The following is a 23859-nucleotide window of genomic DNA, read 5'->3' as shown; positions in this document are numbered from 1 at the left end:
TTTGAATGAATTCAATTATTTACATAACTTATATATTTATATATATTTTTATCTAAATCCGAGTTGGGAATAGTTTTCCCTTTAATTTTTTTGAGAGCGGTATATATATATATATATATTGTGTGTGTATGTGTGTGTGTGTGTTTTAATATAATTATCCACTGACACGTGTTTCGTCGTCAACGACTCATCAGAGTGGCTGAATGTAGCGAGATTCGAAATCGAGACCCCACGGTAATGAGCCTGACCCCTTTACCGCTGGTCCATCCCGCCGACTGTTAGGATATATCGCAATTTTCTTATACGATATTTGTTTTTGTTTTTGTGATACGTTTTGAATGAATTCAATTATTTATGAAAGGGTATTTTTACCTAAATGCGAGTTTAGAATAATTTTCCCTTTAACCAATTTGGTACCCCACATGCGGAGCCGTATATATATTGTTTTTTTTTAAAAGAAAAAAAAAAATATATATATATATATTCAAAAACATGACGGTTAGTAGATCGGATATGTACAGTATTTTTATTTTTTTTTAAAATAAACTATCATTTATTTAAAGTTTGTAATTTGCGGCTTATAACAAAGTCCCCATCAGGAATTTTTTTTAACAATACATTTTTTTCTTGCCATGTTTTTGAATTTTACAAAGTTTAATGATTAATAATATTATAAATATTTGTATATTAAATATGAAATACTGTTTTACTGAATGTTCTTTCGGTTACCTACTGGCTTCCATATTTTGTTCGGTAAAAGGAAGGGGCCACAAAATGCTTAATATTTGTGCAATAATATTTTCAAATCGGTTTTAATCTGGCGATTAAATAGCTGACAAGAGCCACGTTTATGTAAAACTTAATATTTAGTCATGATAGTCTGACTAATAAAACCCTGCCTAACAGCACTTCCTTCAAACTCTTCAGCTTAATGTTCACAGGCAACATGAACTAGAACGAATAGATTGAGGACATTGAAAAGGCTGTAGGTGAGTTCCCTCTATCGTGCTAAAAAATGTACTCACACTTGATGATATCCTGTATCTCTACAAAGCCAACATTCGCTCATGCATAGGAGCGTTGTTGCCACCATTAGTCTTTCCCTCTTAGAAAAGGTCTAAAAAAGGGTTTCCAATCTAATAGGTCCAAAAAAGGGTTTCCAATCTAATAGGTCCAAAAAGGGTTTCCAATCTAATAGATCCAAAAAGGGGTCTCCAATCTATTAAGTCCAAAAAGGGGTCTCCAATCTAATAGGTCCAAAAAAAGGTTTCCAATCTATTAGGTCCAAAAAAGGGTCTCCAATCTATTAGGTCTAAAAAAGGGTCTCCAATCTGTTAGGTCCAAAAAGGGGTCTCCAATCTAATAGGTTCAAAAAAGGGTCTCTAATCTATTAGGTCCAAAAAGGGGTCTCCAATCTAATAGGTCCAAAAAAGGGTTTCCAATCTAATAGGTCTACAGAACAAAAAAAAAAAAAAGGAAAAAATTCAACTAAACTTTTCACATTGCCTCTTATTTTAAAATCCTTTTTGTTTATCTCACCTGGCATATACTTTACAAATCTCTGCCATCTCAATGCGGGCTTAAAAGTTTCTCACCGCTATAGGTCATACGTCCATTTCACTCTGACACACACTTTTTCCAGTCTTCTTCCGCCCACATATGTTCCCGTCACTTTCCGTCCACGTGTGTCTTTTTTTCTCTACTTTTCTTTCCTTTTTCTTCCTCAGCTCTAACGTAAGTTAGCGCACTGGTCCAATCATTCGCATATGTATCATGCAGCTACTGCTGCTAAAGGCACTAGCAGCTCTGTTAAACTTATACTTCCATCCCTGCTCCCTGCTTCCCTGATCGTACTGACATGCAGAAGTTTAAATATAATGCAAACAAACATCTTGCTATTCAAACCCCAACCCTTCACTGCAGAGGTCCTTAGATGCTGGAAAGCCTTCAACTTTAATAGTTTTTTTTTTTTTTTCCTTGGATTGGACTGCTAGACTTTGGAATTCCCTCCCTGTTTCCTGCTATCCTGACTGTAACTGACATTAAGAAGTTTAAATGTAATGTAAACTGAAATCTCGTCCATCTCTATACATAGTACGCTGTTAGACATGACCCCAAATAGTAGCCTACTGCATTCAAGTGGTAACATACCTTGTTTGGGTTGAACAAGAGTAAAAAAAAACAAAAAAAACAATAAATGGTACATGTATAAATTGTAATGTTAACAGCGATAATTGTCCGAAGAAAAACAATGGAACTGATGAGAATTCTTCATCCCAAAAATGAAGAGAAAACCTCTCCATCCTCCTCCACGTTGAGGGAGCATGAATCATGTGTGAGTGGGAGGCCCGGTCGAACACTTACCTGTTCTACTAATTGTTTTTCCAATTCTACGATCCGCTTCTCCTTGCTTTCAAGCAGGCCCTCAAGTTCCTGTACCCAGTTGTTAGGGTCTTGGGGTTGCCAGTTGATGGCAGCTAATCTCTGTTCCATTAATTTTAGCTGCAAAAATAACAGAGAAAAAAAAAACACAAAATTAAAATCAGTGATTCTTACTTTTATTTAAAAGACAAAATATAAACAGTTTCTTTCTAATAAAAAGGAAAAGGTAGTCCATGGGAGGTTGGGGATTAAAATCAGTGATTCTCGTTTTTATTTAAAAAACATAATATAAACATTTTTGGTAGCACATCATTACTCTCCACCTTAAAAGGAGAAGGTAGTTCCTGGGAGGTTGGTATCATGACCACAGAACAAATACTACATTAGCCACTCCCATCCAAAAAATGGAGGACTTAGTGCCTGGGTGGATGTTATCATGACCCTAGTCAAAAACTAGCCAACGATAAGTGTGAGATGGATAGATTTCGACCCAGAAAGCAGCAATTCTTCCTCCTTTGCCAGAAACATCGTTCATGAAATTTGACGACAAAATAAGCAGCAATTTAAATGACATTTGCAATGAAAAGCTTAACTACGTCTGGCATAAGAACATGATTGCAGGAGCTCTTATGTTTTACTTTGTTTTAATTTATATGGTTCATAGAAAGAATTGTTTTTTATGGAAATTGCTCCAGACAAGTCATGGAGCCACTTGATGTAAGTTGCTAAAAAAGGACAAACAAAAGTAAATTTCCATTAGTAAATTTCCATTAGTAAATTTCCATTTCCTACTTTATAATTTGTATTTTAGTTTTGCTTTTAAAGAATAAGGGGGATATAGATGATGATGATGATGGTTTGTTATATATAGTGTTTAATGATGTTGATGTTGTCAATTACAATGATGATGATGATGATGCCGCTGCTGATGATGATGCCGATTACAATAATGATGATGGTGATGATGACGATTACATTGATGATCATGATTTGCTTATATATATATTATTTAATGATGATGACAACGATTACAATGATGATGATGATGACTCTGACAATGATTATACTGATGACGATTTGTTTATTATACAGTGTGTCCATGAATTAAGGCAACAAACCTTTTGCCCTCTATCCCAAATAATAGAACGTGAAAACTGTATTGCTATTTATGATTAGATAGGTTAAAGTAAAGACTTTCAAAAAATATATATTTATTCACTATAGCAGTTTTTGCTTTTAACTACTGCTTTCGGGCCCTGTCGGTGGGGCATTAGAATACACTGACTGCCTCCCTGCAGAGGGTAAAAGTCCCTCAATGGGGTTCCTGGATATGACCTTAAACTATATCCAGTGGTGAGGCCCCAGCTTGCGGGCTTTGGGGAGTGTGGAGCCACCCTTTAATTACCATTGCTCCCAGGTCCACTCTGACCCGGAGTGGTAGTACCTGTTAGGGTTCCAAATATGGGTTAAATAGAAACCGACTTGAAAACAACAAATATATTCTATTAAAAATTTTTTCTTCAAAATCTTTGGATTTGGCATTAAATAACCCGAAAAGGGTTGATATGCCGTAAAACAAAAACAACCAACCAACCAACCAACCAACTACTGCTTTCAATCTGTGAATGTGAACGAGGCACAAGCAACATGGAGCATTTCCTGAGGGATGGTAGCGCACTCCTTCAACAATTTTACCTTCACAGTTGGATGAGGAGTGGAGCAGATCTTATTCCCAAAGATGGACCAGATAGAGTTGTCCAACGGGTCCAAATCTGGGTTCCTTGCTGGCCAGTCTTTATCACTTATGAAGGAAGAGATCTTCCTCTGAATGCAGGATTTTGTGAACTTGGAGCCATGAGAGGGTGTAGAGTCCTGTTGCATAATCCATGGTTCACCTTGAAAGTGCTGCTTAGCCCAAGGTAGCAGAAAACACTCCAAAAATGTCCCTGATGTACTGCTGGGAGTTTAATTTGACTCCAGATGGGACAAAAAGGAGGGGTGATCTTCCGGTTACTGTGACAGCTGGCCAAACTATTACAGACTGGAAATTTTGACGTTTAGTGGAGGACGAGAAGGCACCAAACTCGATCATTTTGCTGGTTTATCACACGCTGAATGTTGAATTTCTTCTCGTCTGCGAAAACCAGATTAGGTAACATGCCTTCATCAATATCCTTCAAGATGTTCCTGCATTTTGGGGGCGTAGTGTCACATGATGATATGTTAGCTCATAACGACGCAGCATCTTAAAGGGTTTTTGTCCAAAGTCGTCTCTCAACACTTGGTGAATAGTGTTTTCTTTCACAAAAAAAAAAAAAAAAAATTTTAAATGTATTTAATTTAACCGCAAAAATGGGTCGTCTTAATTCATAGACACTTTTTTTTTCTTTGAAAGTTGTAATGCTGGGTATGGGGCAGCTAGACCAGCTGCCAACATTCCCCTGCTTTTTATAGAAACCAACCGAGAGTTGTTTTTCGTATCCTCGCTGTTCCCTTAAGTGCAATTGTCTGGATTTCTCTTACACTTGGTTCACCAGGAATATTAGTTAGGTAATAACTCGTATGATTGATATCTCTCCAAGATTCCAGTTTCTTTTCATATCATACATGAGACCTTGATATTTGGTCTCTTTCTCCCTTTCAGCTCTGTTCAGAATGATGATGATGATGATGATGATATTTCTTCAATAATATATATATATATATTTTAATATAATAATTTAATATATATTTTTTAAGGTTTATATTTATTGTTACATATGAACATATGATGATATTTCTCCAATAATATATATTTTTATATATTAAAATACTAGAAGATTTACCCAGCATTGCCCGGTATTAAATGTAATGTTAAGTTCCTTTAATAAAATGAAGTAAAAAAAAAAAAACAACAAAGAAACTGAGCATGTGAGTATTTTTTTTAATTTTTTACTCATGTTCACCCCTTACAAAGCATATCGCCACTTGGACGTAAGGGGCTACTATTTGGGGCCATGTCTAGGAAAGATTAACAAGATATTTGTTTATGCTACATTTAAACTTCTGCATATCAGTACAGCCAGGGAAGCAGGCATCAGGAAGGGGATTCCAAAGTCTAGCCTTTCGAGGGAAGAAACTATTAGAATAGAAAGTTTTCTGGCATTTAGGGACAACAACAGTGAAGGGGTGAGATCTTATTGCTAAGCAGGTTTGTCAGGGATATGTACGTCGAGGGGGGTACAAGTGAAACAAGTTCATCAGAACACATTCCATTAAAATATTTGTAAAACAGGCACAGTGATGCAACATTGCGGCGATGGGACAGGGGCTGGAGCTTAGTTGATAAAGTGGGACCGATTAGATTGACAACTCTTTTTTTGACTAACTAAGAGGGAGAGACTAGTGGTAGGTGCACCAGCCCAGATGTGGCAACAATACTCCATGCATGGGCGAATGATGGCCTAGTAAAGGTGTAGGATATTACCAGGCGTGAGTAGTCTTCTAGCTCGATAGAGGGAGCCCATCTTCATTGTCGCAGCCTTTGCAATGTCCTCTATGTATTTGTTCCAGTTCATATTGCCCGCAAACGTTAGGCCGATGAGTTTGAAGGTAGAGTTATCAAGTAAGGTGTTATTTGTCATGGATATAGGGGGTTGGAGAGGCGTCTTGTAATTGTTATTTGTTATGTTTTTTTTCAAAACAGTTCACTTCTTGTAATTAAAGAAACAATACTCGAGCTGAGATCGAAACCAAAACCTAAAGATAGTTAGTCAAATACGATAACGGTTAGGCCAGCTTGCCAAGATCATTAAAAAGTGTTTTCAAACCTCGTGAAAGAGTTGATAAAGAGAAAATATCTGATGACGCATACATACCAATTTTTCAATTTTTATCCCTTAGCAGCCCTTTTTTCCAGATGAACACCGATTAAAAAGTTTTCCGCGTATCTTAATACTCTACATACAAAATTTCAAGTCTGTAGATCAAAAATTCGTTGAGTATATAGGTTAAGAAGTGTCCTTATACACGCATACACACGTTCTCACTTTTATAGATAATATAATAATTAAATATATATATTTTTTTTTAAGTTTGTATTTGCGGTCACATATGGATTTTGAAAAGTTATATGGATGCAGTCCAAAGAACGCCCGTATCACAAGTTAACACTCACATGTTTGCTGAAGAATTACGTGTTCTTGTTGCAAATTCTGTGCGAAGCCAAATAAAAGCCGATTCTTATCACCGTTTCAAGACATGTTTGTCTATTTTTGTCTTCTAAACGACATGTCCTCCGTCCAGTGCAAAGATAACTCAGGAAGCTCCTTGGATAACACCCGAGTGTATGCTGGAACGAAAGTTCTCTTGGACAATTCCGAAGTGGGTATAATGAGGGATGGGGGAGGGAGAGCACGTATTTCAGGTCAGATTAAACACCGTGATGCAAGCAAGAATGTTTCAGATTGCAATGAGAATTGGATCGGGGAAGGGGAGAAATATCCATTGAATTGCTTGTAATAAATGGTTTACATGGAAAAGTTATTGAGAACAGATTATATATATATATATATATATATATATATATATATATATATATATATATAAGTATATATATATATGTATGTATATATATATATTTATGGTCTGCAGTTTAATTTGTTGCTGGCTATCTTGCTCTTGCTTGTTGCTGGATCTCAACATTTTGAACCGAGAGAGAGACTTAGCTGTTGTACAAAGCTAAGACTTTGTAACATCATCTTTGTATAGATACTCCCTCAGGAATTTTGGGCTCATGAATTTTAAATGTCTGAGGGAGTGGCACTCGTCTGACAAGACGTTGCAATCATCACATATATATATATATATATATATATATATAAAAGTGAAAGTATCTGTCTGTGTGTGTGTCTGTGTGTTTACATTTCTCTACGCAATAACTCTGCCAATTTTAAGTCTACAGACTCGAAATTTGATATACAGGGTACTGAGATTTGGGAAAAACGATGTGATCGGTTTTCGGCCAGAAATTTGGCGATTAAGGACTAAAAGTTCAACGCTTTTACCTTTAAGAACTCTACCAAACTCCTCCTACAATTTTGGGTCTAAACACTTGAAATTTTAGATATGGGTTCCTTGGATATGGATCTAACTTAACTTGATTTGAGCCAAAAACAATAAATTTTAAGGGGTCATAATAGGGGTCAAAGTTTAAAAAATTGACCGCTTTTTTTTTTTTTTGCTCAAGATACACCTCCAAATACCCGTGCAACGCCAGGCACCCATGCTGGTATATATATATATATATATATATATATATATATATATATATATATATATATATATGTTCCAATATTTTCCCGAATCTGATACCATTACCAATTCTTTTCTCTATTCCCGATTCCAAAACAATTACTGATTCTGATTCTAAAATCACTTAAACCAAATATAATCATCAGAACCACACAAATTAAATTTCGTCTCATCAGACCATGGAACATGGTTTCAGTAATCTATGGGCTTTTTTGACATATTTTCAGCAAACTGTTTGCGGTCTTTTTTGTGTATTGCCTTTAGAATAGGCTTCCTCCTAGGGTGACAGCCATACACACCAATTTGAGGAGTACAAAGATAAGTGTGTCATGCCCACAGTCAAGTATGATGGTGGAAATGTCATGGTCTGGGACTGCATGAGTGCTGCAGGTATTGGAGAGTTACATTTCATTTAGGGAAACATGAGGTCCAACATGTACTGTTAAATACTGCAGCAGAGCATGATCCTCACCCTCCAGAAACTGGTTGCAGAGCAGTGTTCCAGCATGCCAATGACCCAAAACACACCTCCAAGACAACCACTGCTTTTTACTGAAGAGGCTGAGGGTACAGGTGATGGACTGGACGAGCATATCTCCAGACTTGAACCCAATAAAACATCTTTGGGGCATCCTCAAGCAGAAGGTGGATGTGTGCAAAGTCTCAAATATCCGCCAGCTTGACGACATCGTAATTGAAGAGTGGAAGATCATTCCAGTGGTTACATGTGAAGCTCTGGTAAACTCCATGCCCAGGAGAGTAAAGGCGGTTTTGGATAATTATGGTGGCCACACAAAATATTGAAAGTTGACATGTTGTATGTTAATATTGACAACTTTTCGTAAGGGGTGTACTCACTTTTGTTGCCAGGGATTTAGCTTTTAATGGTTATATTTTGAGTTATTTTGAGGGGAAAATAAATTAACTCTTATATATGCTGCAGACAGACTACTTTTTATTGTGTCAAAAAAATCATTTTTTCAGTGTTGTCTCATGAAGAGATATACTTAAATACTTGAAGAAATGTGAGATGTGACGGGTGTATTCACTTTTATGATACACTGTGTACATATATCCTTTTGGTAATCTTCAGTATCACCAGTTGATAGATTTGAACCCTGCGACAAAAGCCATCTCTGGCTTCATTAGCAAGGACCTTATCTATTCGGCTATCGTTTACCACGAGAAATGCTGTTGAATATTTTTAACCATTTATTTCATTAAATGCTTTTAACATCAGTCAGAGTGATCTAATCAGTATATGATGATCTGCGCGTAAGAGCTAAATTGACCGACTTTTTAATTCAACTGAAGGTGCTCAACGATAAGAAACGAGTTTCTTAAAGGGGCTATATATATATATATATATATATATATATATATATATATATATATATATATATATATGAGAGAGAGAGAGAGAGAGAGAGAGAGAGAGAGAGAGCCCGACATTGTGCTCAGCCATTGTCTGAAGATTAAACTTTTATGACTGAATCTTTCCAATGCGATTTAAATTGTTTTCAGACCTCGGCTATCTTTGAAAATCTTCAAAGATTTAATTTTTCTGCACTTATATTGTTGTTGTTGTTGTTGTTTTTGCATTTGAGAATAATAATGTCGTGTAGTGCAATTTAATCGAATCACGAATCACGTGGACAGCCACAAATACAGGAAGCGTTTATCTTCCATTTTTCATTTTCAAATACCTGTGAACTTACTAAACTTTAAAAGCTGTGATCTTATTGTGTTGATGATGCATAGCAGTAGTCCAGGTGTTTTTTTTTTTTTGTTTGTTTTTTTTTGCATTTTATTTTTTTCAGGTGTACCTGAACATTAGGTCTCTCACCTAAAAAGCTGGAGTTTTGTTGATGAACTCAAATAAAGTTTACACAAAACATTTTCTTGTATCATTTACATTCTTCAGACTACTGCTCTCATTTTGAGTTTTCACAACTTTTTTCTTTCATGTAACCTCCGACCTTCGTCACAGGTCTCTTGTCGAACTCCAGAATCTTTCTGTTGATGTCAGACATTTTCTACGATCAAATTACAAATATTTAACTGGTCTTTATCTAAATTAGAATAAGGATTCTAGAAATAAGATTTACTTTTTTATTTAGTTTAATCGTCGTACAGGGGTATAAAATTTAGGCCATATTGTTGTGTTTGGCAATTTAATTTTACCTGTACCACGTAATTGTTCCAAATATGTCAGGTGAATAATGAGATAATCACCCTCGGCCCTCAAAATCAACATTAGACCATTCCTGGTCCCTGTTAATTACGGTGTAATGCTGGTACTGTGTAGTTCTAGAAGGTCCACCCTCCCAGGCTTTGCCTTCTTTCTTTGAGAAAGGCTTAATTTATTCCTAATCGCCTATGGCGTCCTGTCAGGAATACCGACGGGAGTGCACAGGCATTTTTCGCAGAGTCAGAGGGCTCCTCATCTGGAACTGACTTTTTTAATCCCATTTTCTGACCGTAGTATTACAGTTCTTAGGGTAGGAAAGAACTAAATACTCACCTTAAGAATTGAAGACCATGTTGGAATTGGGCCAAATTTAATTATTTAAGAAGGCGGCTCAACAGGAATTTGTTAACATTGAACTTGAACACGATCATGTTGTAGTCAACTGGGAAGCAACCTGATTGTATTGCATTCCACAAATGGGCAATATTTACAAAAAAAAAATTCCAACTGCTGAATTTGGAAGTTACCATTGTAACTTATTAGAATTGACAAAAAAAAATCAGTTGAAAGCATTTATTTTTTTATCAACTACGAAATCTCGTCCCAATAGTGCAGAAGCACCAAACATATATATCTGTATATATTCAGAGGTAGAAGTGGTAAAAAAAAAAATAAGATAAAAAGTGCTCAATACGTTAGTAGAGCTGAATATGTTTTTTTTTTTATATTACAACCTTTACAACGATCCAATATAATCCCTGCGATGGTCGTTTGTATCGTTTCCCTTTAAAAAAAAGTAAGCCTTCCACCCCATCCTTCTGATCAATTGCTCAATTTTTAAGGTGAGATTCAGGAAGCAATTCCGGTTATTTGTCGTATGTTTTTACGTGACAATTGGAAGTTTACTTTTTCCATATATGTTCTATCGTTATTTCCATGGAAAGTGCTCGTCTGAGCTCCATTCTCTGCCCCCCCCCTCGCCAATCTTTTTCAAAAAACACCCGACTAGTTGAAACCATTGTCAATAATTTTCCCCACTCCTTATCTGTGCCTAAATCAAAACGTAGATTCCATGAAAAAAGCTTCTTTCTAAGAACTGCACGCCTGTGGAACTCTGTTCCGCTTGCCTGTTTCCCTCCCGACTTCAACCTGGATGTCTTCAAGTCCAACACAAACAAATTCCTGATGAACCGCCCCCCCCCGCCTAAGTAATGACACCCTACACATTCTCCAATACTAATGCTACACTATCCCATTGATTACTGTACACACAATAACCCTTATCCCCGAGTGGCCATTGAGCCTTGATAAGCGGTGAACTCCATGTAAAACAAAAAAAAAAAAACAAATCCAAATCCAAATCTCTCATGAAAAAAAAAAAAGTTGGATGCGTCTTTCTTTCCATCTCCTCTTTTTTATATAATTATTTTTTCTCTATATTTCTCTTGTTTCTTAATATCCACACGTCCTCCCAAAATATATCTTCCCCATTCTCATTTTTATTCTTACCATCTGACGAAGCAGACAGTGAATTTCTCTGCGGAAACAATTTTAATGGACTGAGTTAATACTTGAGGTTGAAAAACTAACTAACTAACTATATATATACATTCTTTTAACTTTCTTGAAGTTTTACATTTGGATTTTACCGTCACTGGATTTTTTATCTTCGACCAGACTATCCATTCATGTGTAATCACCTTTTTCTTCACTATATTCCCTCTGCTTAACTTATTTTGTTTTCAAGTAAGATCTTTGACTTACTTGTTGTTTCATCAAATACTTCTGCATGCAAAATCCGATCCCTCATTTTGCTAATTCCTACCCTCTGATTAGAAGGAAAGTATTTCTTCAAAACTCCGCGGATTAAGGACTATCCATTTATCTAGTGTTTACTTTTCAGATTAAATATGTTTTTAACTCATTCCAAAGTGTTTTTTAACATATTTTATTAACTGTTTGCTCATATTATAAGCTCTATTTCCTATTTGGTTTTATCGAGCTTTTATATCTGGCTGAGTTAATTTTATAAATATTAATTCTTTAATATTTATAATTCACTTTAATTTTACCATCTTGGATCATTTAGGCAAATTCAATTGTAATTTTCATTTTATATATATATATATATATATATATATATATATATATATATATATATATATATTTAAAGTGATGGTTGTGTAGTTCCAACGAGAGAAAAAATGTATATTTAAAAGAGTGTAGCCATCAACAATTGTGGTTTTTTTTTAAAGGTTTTCATCATATTTTTATTTTAAAATATTTTTATAACGCGTTTCGAGCTTAGGGTGTGCTCTCTTCAGATATTTTCGTAAAAAGTTTTTCTTTAAAATGGGAGTTTGTAGAATATCAGCGGAGGCAATTCTACAAACTCCCATTTTAAAGAAAAACTTTTTACGAAAATATCTGAAGAGAGCACAGCCTAAGCTCAAAACGCGTTATAAAAATATTTTAAAATAAAAATATGATGAAAACCTTTAAAAAAACCCACAATTGTTGATGGCTACACTCTTTTAAATATATATATATATACACACACACACACACACACAGCCACGTAATCGCGTTGACACACCGGTTCTCGTCAGATCACCGAAGTTAAGCAACGTTGAGTCTGGTTAGTACCAGATGGGTGACCATTTGGGAATTCTAGGCGTTGTATATGTTCTCCGCTTATTTCTGCATTTATTTCCAGTCGTTCTGAACAAATACTTCACTTGTCGCTGGTATTTAACAACGTCGATTCAGGAGAGGTGTGGGTGGAGATTGTGCACCTCCTGGCAAAAATTTAACGCGCAGGCACCCCTTCATGGGTATCATTGATACCCACAAAGGGGTGGCTGCACATGAAATGTCAAAGACTAAAGGAACCTACTTATATATATATATATAAATCATAATTTAGAAATTTAAATTTTATGATTCGAAACGGTTAAATTTCAAATATAGAATTTTTATTAAATGCAAAACAAAGAGCACAGTTTTATTTAACTGGGTTGACTTATATAAAATATTACATCTTATAATATTTCGTAAGACTGATAATCACTGGATTTGCATTTCATTATTCTGAAGAGTGTGTGTATATATATATATATATATATATATATATATATATATATATATATATATATATATATATATACTAGCAGGGGTGCCCGGCGTTGCTCGGGTGTTTGGAGGTGTATGCTGTGCAAAAAAAGCAAAAAAACAAAAAAAAATGGTTAATTTTTTAAAAATTTGACCCCTATTATGACCCCTTAAAATTTATAGTTTCGGGCTCAAATCACTTTATTAAGTTAGATCCAGGTTCAAGGAACCTATATCTAAAATTTCAAGTGTCTAGACCCAAAATTGTCGGAGGAGTTTGGTAGAGTTCTTAAAGGTCAAATCGTTGAAATTTGACCCCTTAACAGCCAAATTTCTGGCTGACACCCGTCACATCGATTTTCCCAAATCTCAGTACCCGTTATTTCAAATTTCGAGTCTATAGACTAAAAATTGACAGAGTTATTGCGTAGGGAAATGTACACAGACAGACAGACACACAGACAGACAGACAGACACGTTCACTTTTATAGATATATAGATAAAGTGAACGCGTTTGTATGTCTGTGTGTTTGTGTTCATTTTCCTTCGCAATAACTCTGTCAATTTTACATCTACAGACTCGAAATTTGATATACAGGGTACTGAGATTTGGGAAAATCGATGTGATTGGTTTTCGGCTAAAAATTTGGCTGTTAAGGGGTCAAAATTTAATGATTTGACCTTTGAGAACTCTACCAAACTCCTCCCACAATTTGAGGTCTAAACACTTGAAATTTTAGATAAAGAGTCTTTGAACATGGATCTAACTTAATAACTCAATTTGAACCCAAAACAATAAATGTTAAGTGGTCATAATAGGGGTCAAAGTTTAAAAAAATTGACCGTTTTTGTTTTTGTTTTTTTTGGGGGGAGGGGGGCTCAGCACACACCTCCAAACAGCCGGGCAACGCCGGGCTGAAATGCTAGTATATCTATAAAAGTGAACGTGTCTATGTGTGTGTGTGTGTGTATCTGTGTACATTTCCCTATGCAATAACTCTGTCAATTCTTAGTCTACAGACTCGAAATTTGATATACCGGGTACTCAGATTTTGGAAAATCGATGTGATCAGTTTTTGGCTAGAAATTTGGTGATTAAGGGGTCAAAGTTCAACAATTTGACCTTTGAGAACTCTACCAACCTCCTCCGACAATTTTGGGTCCAAGCACTTGAAACATTAGATACAGATTCCTTGGACATGGATCTAACTAACTTAATAACTTGATTTGAGCCCAAGACAATAAATTTTAAGGGGTCATAATAGGGGTCAAAGTTAAAAAAATAATTGACCTCTGTGGTCTCTTCCAAATTACTCATAAAATTTCTGGTCTAAATATTTGGAATTTTACATAAAGGGTATTCAGAGATAGGGCAAGCTTTTTCATCAGTTTGGGTCGAGACTTTCTAGTTACCAATATATAAATGTATGTATGTATGTCTGTTTGTATGTCTGCCTTAAACTTTCAATAGAAACGACGGATTTTACCAAGACTAGTATTGTTTTAAAGTTCGACCTTTCATACGACAAATATCGAAAATTGACTAAAAACATTAATATCTTCCCCTTCAACTAGGCACTTTTATACAGGGGGGGGTCACTTTTTTCGCCGATATATTTTAAAGTTATCCTCTCCTTTAGATTGTCTAGCCTTAATTTAAAAAATGTCGCTTCCGGTTTGGCGGTGGTCATAACAGCATAAACGTTAGGTTTTACCCCATTCTTTTCCTCCTTTGCGGTACGGGTTCGAGCCTGCCTTCCTACTACCACTTTTTTTTTTTTTGCTCAACATACATATCCAAACACCCGGGCAACGCCGGGCACCCATGCTAGTACGTATATATTTTTTGTTCCATCGGTAAATGTTAACGTGTCTGTGTGTCTGTCTGTGCACATTTCCCTACGCAATAACTCTGTCGTCTTTAGTCTATAGGCTGAAAATTTGATATACAGGGTACTGAGATTTGGGAAAATCGATGTAATCCGTATTCGGACAGAAATTTGGATGTTAAGGGGTCAAAGTTCAACTATTTGACCTTTAAGAACTCTACCAAACTCCTCCGACAATTTTGTGTCTAAACACTTGAAATTTTAGATCTAGGTTCCTTAGACATGGATCTAACTTAATAGCTTGATTTGAGCCCAAAACAATAAATGTTAAGGGGTCATAATAGGGGTCAAAGTTAAAAAATATTTACCGTTTTTTTATGCTCAACATACACATCCAAACACCCGGGCAACGCCGGGCTGAAATGCTAGTATATATATATATATATATATAAATATATATATACGAGCAAACAGTTAATAAAACATGTCAAAAACACTTTGAGATGAGTTAAAAACATATTTAATCTGAAAAGGAAACACTTGATAAGTGGATAGTCCTTAATCCGCGGAGTTTCGAAGAAATACTTTCCTTCTCATTAGAGGATAGGAATTAGCAAAATGTGGGATCGGATTTTGCATGCAGAAGTATTTGATGAAACAACAAGTAAGTCAAAGATCTTACTTGATAAAAAAAAATGAAGCAGAGGGAATATGGTGAAGAATATATATATATATATATATATATATATATATATATATATATATATATATATATATCAACATGTTTTTGGTGGACAAGATTCAAGTAAGAGCGGGCGGGCCGTTTCACAGAGTTTTATAAATATATAGATGCAAATAAATTTTCTGTGAATTCGAAGCAAACAAGTGTTACATATATAAGACGATTATATTTAAACGATATAGCTTATTTTACTACGGGAATATAAAAAAAATCTATTTTACAAAAATATATTTATATCATGCTCTGAGTAAGGTGGCGGGCCAAATAAAATTAACTTGAGGACCAGACTTAGCGCGTGGACCGAAGGTTGTCAACCCCTGCTTTATAGGTCACAACATGAAGAAAGCAGCCGTGGACTTTCCACTGGGTTCAAATAATAATTTAGATTCTGTATGAATAGATTTGTTGCATTAACTGTTTTCTAAATCGCCATAACTAACAAGACTTAATAAGAAAATCCCCCCTTCTCCTGCGATGGCAATGATGAAAATGACGATCAGAATAAACACCCTCGCAACCAATACTGCAATCATGATATTAACAAATCTGCCAATTTTTTTTCCATGAATGACACGAGAATACCAGGGGTTGCTTCATCTCCTCGCTTCATATTTCTAGAGTTTGGGATCTCATATTGTCTGAATGCAAAAAAAAAAAAAAAAAAAAAAAAAAAAAAAAAAACGCATTTCCATTTGGACAGAAAAGATATTCATTATCCATTCTCGATATTGCAGATTAATTTGACAGAAGTTTTTGTTTGTTGGGTTTTATTTTTTTTATCGCAATAAGAACTGAAAGATTATATTGTTACGCTGCTGTAAGATTTCAATTCTGCGTGGTTATCAGTCTCGCTATTTATCTTTATTTTTATTTCTACCTTAAAGGGACCTGGTATTGCCCGACAAAAGAAAAGAATATCACATAAATATGGCTTCACGAGGGAAGCGAGACGAAAACAAATTGTTATCACACGCGGCAGTCCGACTGCGATAATCGTCAAATCAATTGGACAAAAAAAAAACGCAAACTAAACCCTAACCCGTCTACACTACTCAACACAGAAAATACCACTGATGCAGTACCAAACACTCCCGTCAACACGACGTAGCATCGTCCCAAACGATTCATTCGACACGACCCGACACAATCCTGCCCAACTCTATCGATACGATCCCGACCACTTCCGTTGAAACAACCAGACATGATCGCGAACAGCTCCATCGAAAAAAAAAAGCCAACATAATACTAAACAACTCTGTAGAAACGAAACGAAACGATATCGAACAACTCTGTCAGAATGACCTGACACGATCCCAGATAACTCCATCCAAAAGATCTGACATGATCCCAGACAATTCCATCGAAGCGACACAGTACCAGATCGCTCTCAGCCGTCATTCAATGAACGACTCTTTTTATAGCCCTTGGACAAACTCATTTTCGCAGTAGACATTGACACACCTTTCTTGAATGTTTCCGCATATACGTTTTTTTCTTTTTACATGGTAGTCACCACATCAAGACCCGGAAGCCACTCGGGGATAAGAGTTATTGCGTGTACAGTAATCAATGGGATAATATCGTAGTAATCGTTAGTAATGGAGATCTGATAACGTGTCTTACTTAAGGGGGCGGTTTATCAGGAATTTGTTTATGTTGGACTTGAAGACATCCAAGTAGTAGTTAGGTGGGAATCAGGCGAACGGAAGAGAGTTCCACAGGCGTGCACTTCTAAGAAAGAAGCTTTGTTCATGGAATCTACGTTTTGATTTAAGCACAGATAAAGAGTGGGGCAAATTATTGACAGTGGTTTCAGCTAGACGGGTCTTTTTCGTGAAAGATTGGCGAGGAGGGACCAGAGATTGGAGCTCAGACGAGCACTTGCCATGGAAATAACGATAAAACAACGTCTCTTCTGTTGGAGAGAGGTTGCAGGGAAGAGAAAAGGGCATCTCCCACTAGCGAAAAAGAGTAAAACCAAAATGACGATAAAAAGAGGAAGAGATGGGCCGTGATTTGCGAGTGCTTCTTTTTTTTTTTCTGGAGGTCAAAGGTTTGTGGTTCAGTTGGATGTTCTTGCGTGTATAAGCCGAGAAATATATGACAACAAGAAAAATCGATGAATAAAGATGGATGGGAGGTAGGCTTCGATTTGAGATCAATATTTGGACAATGTTCACCGACTTAACATCTACGCTCAAAAAAACAAAAAAAATCTGGAATGATCATTTTATTTTACTTGGATTCTAGAAATATTTTAGGCACAATTTTTAGTACATTTCATTAATAATGCGTACATCTCTATCAATAACCATCTATTAAACTTCCTATATATATATATATATATATATATATATATATATATATATATATATATATATATATATATATATATATACTTACATGCATATGCATACATATATTAGTGGCCTGGCAAGCCCCCAGGGGAATCAACCCTAAACAAAATTCATCCTAGTTCCCACCAAAGTGAAGACTGTTATTCGGAAGTTGGAAAGGACAGAAAATAGAATTAATAGACAAAGAACGTCTAAGTTTTTTTAATGAAATATATATTTCAATATACCTTTATATATATATACTTTAAATGTGTCTTTACATAAGTAGTAATGTGTTGCTACACAGTCATGAGCATGTTTCGGTCTTCTAGTGTTTAATAACTAGAGATATTTTCAGGCAACGACGGTTATATTGAAAAGCGGAATTCTTTTTTGTTTTTTTTTAAGAATTCCGCTTTTCAATATATGCGTCGTTGCCTGAAGAGGTCTCTAGTTGTTAAACACTAGAAGACCGAAACATGCTAATGACTGTGTAGCGACACATTACTGCTTATGTAAAGACAAATTTAAAGTGTAACTTGCTCTACCCAGATATTGAGCACTCTTGTATTAACCTCGTTATATTTCACTGGTTACCTTACCTCTGGAAAATAGCAACCTCAAATTATATATATATATATATATATATATATATATATATATATATATATATATATATATATGCCATCATCAAATCCTATCATATGAATCCAAAGATTCTATTGTTGGCATTGGTTTCCCGGATATTTTTCTAGTCAGACTTTTTTCTAGAAAGACATTGGGGAATACGAGAGGGACCATGTGAAGGTTGCCAACATCCAAAGTAAAAGTGATTTTTTGTGGAATGAACTGGATTCGAACTTTGTCATCTTTCATATACACATATAACATGTAGTAATAAATGGTGAACTATTGTAATAAATAATATTTTACAGATAGAATAATAAGAACAGTTTTAGTCTCCCAAAATTCATACTAAAATTGTCCACAGCGTAATGGATAAAAATTATTATTGTATGGAAAATTTGCAAATTAACTATTTCTGTGGTCATATTTTGTGCCTGGCTGTTATTATTGCCGATTTTATGCTGATGGCCGAATCATAACAAATGACCATAGGCTATCAGCATTTTTTTTTTTTTTTATCTCAGGCCTCCAGTACTTTCTAGCAAGACTCTGGCAGTTTCCAACAAACCAGTTTCTGGAGTACTCCAACATTGCAGTGGATCCCAATTTTCTCAATCCATCTGTGAAATTCTTTTGTCACACTCCCCAGGGCTCCCATCACAATAGGTAAAACTTCTTTAACTTTCACAATTGTTTTTTTTATCACCTATTTCAAATTTTGGTGCTTTTCAACTTTCTCTTTTCTTTTTCCTCTACATCATCATCATCATCATTATTATTATGATGATGATAAGTCTTTGTAACATAGATAGTTCGTGACAATATTCGAATTAGAAATAATAAACATCTAATTAGGATACACTGAAATGAATAAGTAAATATTAATGATCCAACAATCTACATGAGCACTAATATATATATATATATATATATATATATATATATATATATATATATATATATATATATATATACTACAGAAACAAATAATATGAAAACTCATTAAGACATGACGTAGTATTATTTTTATTGCATTTCATTTTTCGTTTTATTTCCTTTTCTTTATTATTTTTTTTTTTTTTTTACAAAATAATAAAACAGGAAGTGCTAGCAATAATTCTGCAAAGAGGAAGTGGTTTTGGCACGGAATTTACGGAATTTCTTTCAATTAGCGTCCCCTGCTCCACCTTGTTTATTGGAACCCTAATTCCTGGATTTATTCAAATAATAAGTAAATCGTGCCGTTGCCACATTGCTTACACACACACACACACACACACACACACACACACACACACACACACACACACACACACACACATATATATTAATGACATATATTTGTCTCCAAGTTTATAAACAATGCGTGAAAGGATGCATGTCCAATCTAATTAAAAGTATGTTATAAATCTTCACACTTCTATGAAACGTTTATAAATACAATGAATTTATGTTTAATATTAGAAATAACGCAGTTATTGATTTTATTATTTAAAAAAATATATATGAAGCCTATTATTTCCAAATTACAGCCTCCAGGAGAGAAGAATATTTTCCAGAAAAATCTGGGACTCAAAGGACAAACTTGGACTCACTCGAATGCCTACTGGAGAGAGCTTGAATGCCTACTGGAGAGAGCTTGAATGCCTACTGGAGAGAGCTTGAATGCCTACTGGAGAGAGCTTGAATGCCTAAACTTTAATTCGAGCCATATAAAAATAATTTCATAACATCAACAGTACAATGTATTGTGGAGGCAGATGAAGATTCCTTCTGATGCACCACAATGGATCCCCGACTGGAGTTAGCAATCAATCAATTTGATTGAGCAATTTCAGCGAATTCAATGAAAATAAAAGTATTTGAAGTATGGAACATTCGGTCATCCTCATTCAATCTAGGGCAACGTCGGATCTCTCTTCGGCTAGTATATATATATATATATATATATATATATATATAACAGGGTCCAGGATTCACAAAACTACTACACTAACTGTGACATATGTGGAAATTTATGCCTATCTCTTGCTGGTCTCAAAAGCCATTTGCGCAAATATGCAAAACCTGTCTTGCACCCCAATAATGACACTGCAAGCAAAATGGATCGAGTGGGAAAATTCTTTGACAAAATCTCTTGCAGTTTGGCTGGCCTGAAAAGCCAATTGCGAACATATCCAATTTGAGGGATGATTAGGGAGAGGAGAATAGAGAAGATGAAATGAAATAAAGAAGGTGGTTGCACTCAAAACTACCCCCACATACACACATTATATATATATATATATATATATATATATATATATATATATATATATATATATATATATATGAACAAATGATTAATAAAACATATTAAAAGACATCTTGAAAAAGAGTTAAAAACATATTTAATTTTAAAAAAGGAAGCACATGATAAGTGGATAGTCCTTAATCCGCGGAGTTTCGAAGAAATACTCTCCTTCTCATCAGAGGGCAGGAATTAGCAAAATGCAGGATCGGATTTTGCATATAAAAGTATTTAATGAAACTACAAGTAAGTCAAAAATCTTACTTGGTTAAAAAAAAGGGTGAGGTAAGGGGAACAGGAGGCAAAAGAAAAATAATAAAAAGATTTCACATGAATGGATAGTCCGGTGAAGGGTAAAAATACAAAAGTGGTAAAATCCAAAACGGTCGAATTTAAAATTTCAATCCAATGGGTAAATTCCAAATGGTCCAAAATAATCCAAAAGGCAGAGTTCCTTGGAAAAAAAAGCGCAAATAGAATGAATTCCAAATCATTAAAAGAAAAGCACTAGAGATAATATTTAAAACACGTCTGTCAAGGTTGGATGAATAAAAAAATTAAGGCTTAAAAAACCCATATTATATCATATTATAAGCTCTATTTCCTTTTCGGTTTTATTGAGCTTTTTACATCTGGCTGAGTTTATTTTACTTGTAAATATTAACTCTTTAATATTTATAATATATTTTAAGTTTACCATTTTGATTACCTTGGTAAACTTATTGTAACTTTTATTTTATATATATATATATATATATATATATATATATATATATATATATATATATATATATATATATAAACAACCAAAGTCTCTTCCTCCCAACAAAAACTACTCCTGATGACAATAACGTGATCGAAAGCGCTCGAGAAAGAAATGACCGACACAAGATCACTCGGATTCACAATATATAATTTATACGTAGATATCTAAAGAATTTCTCGTTAAGTCGAGAAAGTTGCCTGAAAAGTTAAATAAAAAAAAAATAAAAAAAAAAAGAAAGAAAAATTCCATTGCATTTAACCAAATATTGGAAAACGATTATACATATATACTAACTGATCGGCAGCCGTTGTCCGGCCATACAATACGTTTAAACATAATATTTTAATTTATGTAATTTGCGTATGTATTATTGTAGAATCAATCCTCCATTGATTATTATATATTTCGAGAAACAATTTGCCCGGTGGACTAATTTGCAAAAAATAAATAAATAAATAAATAAATAATAATGATAACGTCGTTCATCAGATTCCATCTATATTTGTTTACAATATCACGTCAGCTGATATTTGGGCTTGACGATGAATGCCCTGGAAAAGTCACTTCTGATTAATGTTTAGTTTTAAAATATGCAAACGAAGAAATGATTTGCAGCGATTTTAAATGTTTTTCTTTTATCATAAATTTAACTCATTAATAAGAAGAAAATAAAATGGTGCGGTGTGGACATGAATCTAACTTTTTGATTTTATTTGAGCCTAAAAAATAAATGTTAAAGAGTCAAATTGGGGTCAAAGTTAAAAAAAAAAATTTGACCCCTGCAGTCTCTACCAAATTACTCAGCCAATTTTTAGTCTAAATATTTGAAATTTTACATAAAGGGTATTCAGACATGTAGCAAGCTTTTTAATCAGTTTTGGGGGCGAAAATTTGGCAGCCAAGAAGTCAAAGTTGAAAGAGTTGACCATGGCAGATTCTACCAAATTCCTCCGCCAACTTTGGGTCTATGCACTTGAAGATTTAGATGTAGGTTACCTGAACATGAGTCAAACTTTTTAATATATATATATATATATATATATATATATATATATATATATATATATATATATATATATATATAAGGCTATGAACAGTACATAGGGTCCAAGCAAAGTCGGGTTGAACTGCTAGTAATTCATAAAACTGTGTGTAGACAAAATAATTCCTTGGCCATTTGATAATATTAACTCTGTTTCATTTCTATTATTTTTTTCAACATTTATTGAATGAACCAAAAGACGCGAGTCTTTATGAATCACTTCATTTTTTTTTTTTGACAAAATATCTAAAACAAAAAAATCAGATACAGAATTGTTCTCTTTGAGAATCTATTCCGTATTGTTCCAGAATACGATTAAAGATGTCGAAACAATCTATAGATGATGGTCGATTTGTCTTAAAGACTTTCTGGATGAACAAATATTGGGCGAGTCTATTTTTAAGTACATAAAAAACACCAATAAATCACATGAACTTCATCGTTATATTGACATTTCTACAACAAGACTATCCATATGGAATTTTTATTTCCTAATATCTCACTGTTTTTTCTCTATCTGTCTCATATATATATATATATATGTATATATATATATATATATATATATATATATATATATATATATATATATATTAATATATATATATATTAATATATATACATATGTATCAATATATATTAATATATATATTAATATATATATATATATTAATATATATATTAATATATATATATATCAATATATATTTATATATACTAATATATATATATATTAATATATATATATACATATATATATATAATAATATTAATATATATAATATATATATTTATATATATATTAATATATATTTATATATTCTAATATATATATAGTAATATATATATATATTAATATTAATATGTATATATATTAATATATACATTATTATTAATAATATATACATATAAATAGTAATGTATATATATATAAATATTAATATATATATAAATATTAATATACTAATATAAATAATATATATATAAATATATATATATAAATATTAATATACTAATCTAAATAATATATATATAAATATATATATATATATAAATATTAATATACTAATATAAATATTAATATATATATAAATATATATATATATTAATATATATATAAATATATATATATTAATATATATATTTATATATATATATTTATATATATATTAATATATATATATTTATTAGTATATATATATTTATCAATATATATATATATTTATATACATTTATTTGTTAATATATATT

At 33.5% G+C, this 23859-nt stretch overlaps 1 protein-coding gene across 12 annotated transcripts in view; it reads right to left on the bottom strand.

Annotated features, from left to right (window-relative positions):
* Positions 1-23859, bottom strand: part of LOC145255614 (pleckstrin homology domain-containing family H member 2-like) — a 1732783-nt gene that overhangs the window by 528316 nt on the left and 1180608 nt on the right. For all 12 annotated transcript variants that reach the window (XR_013863868.1, XM_080114122.1, XM_080114121.1 and 9 more), the window contains one exon: positions 2365-2502. Coding sequence is in view for 11 of the 12 variants with exons in the window: in XM_080114122.1 (XP_079970248.1) it covers positions 2365-2502 (138 nt within the window). In the remaining variant the exon portion in view is untranslated. The remainder of the gene's footprint in view (positions 1-2364; positions 2503-23859) is intronic.

Source organism: Euprymna scolopes, chromosome 31 (assembly GCF_053919585.1).
Source record: "Euprymna scolopes isolate OS-2025 chromosome 31, ASM5391958v1, whole genome shotgun sequence".
Taxonomy (NCBI): Eukaryota; Metazoa; Mollusca; class Cephalopoda; order Sepiida; family Sepiolidae; genus Euprymna; species Euprymna scolopes.
The sequence above is the reverse complement of the archived record's forward strand: the minus strand, read 5'-3'. Positions and strand labels throughout refer to the sequence as shown.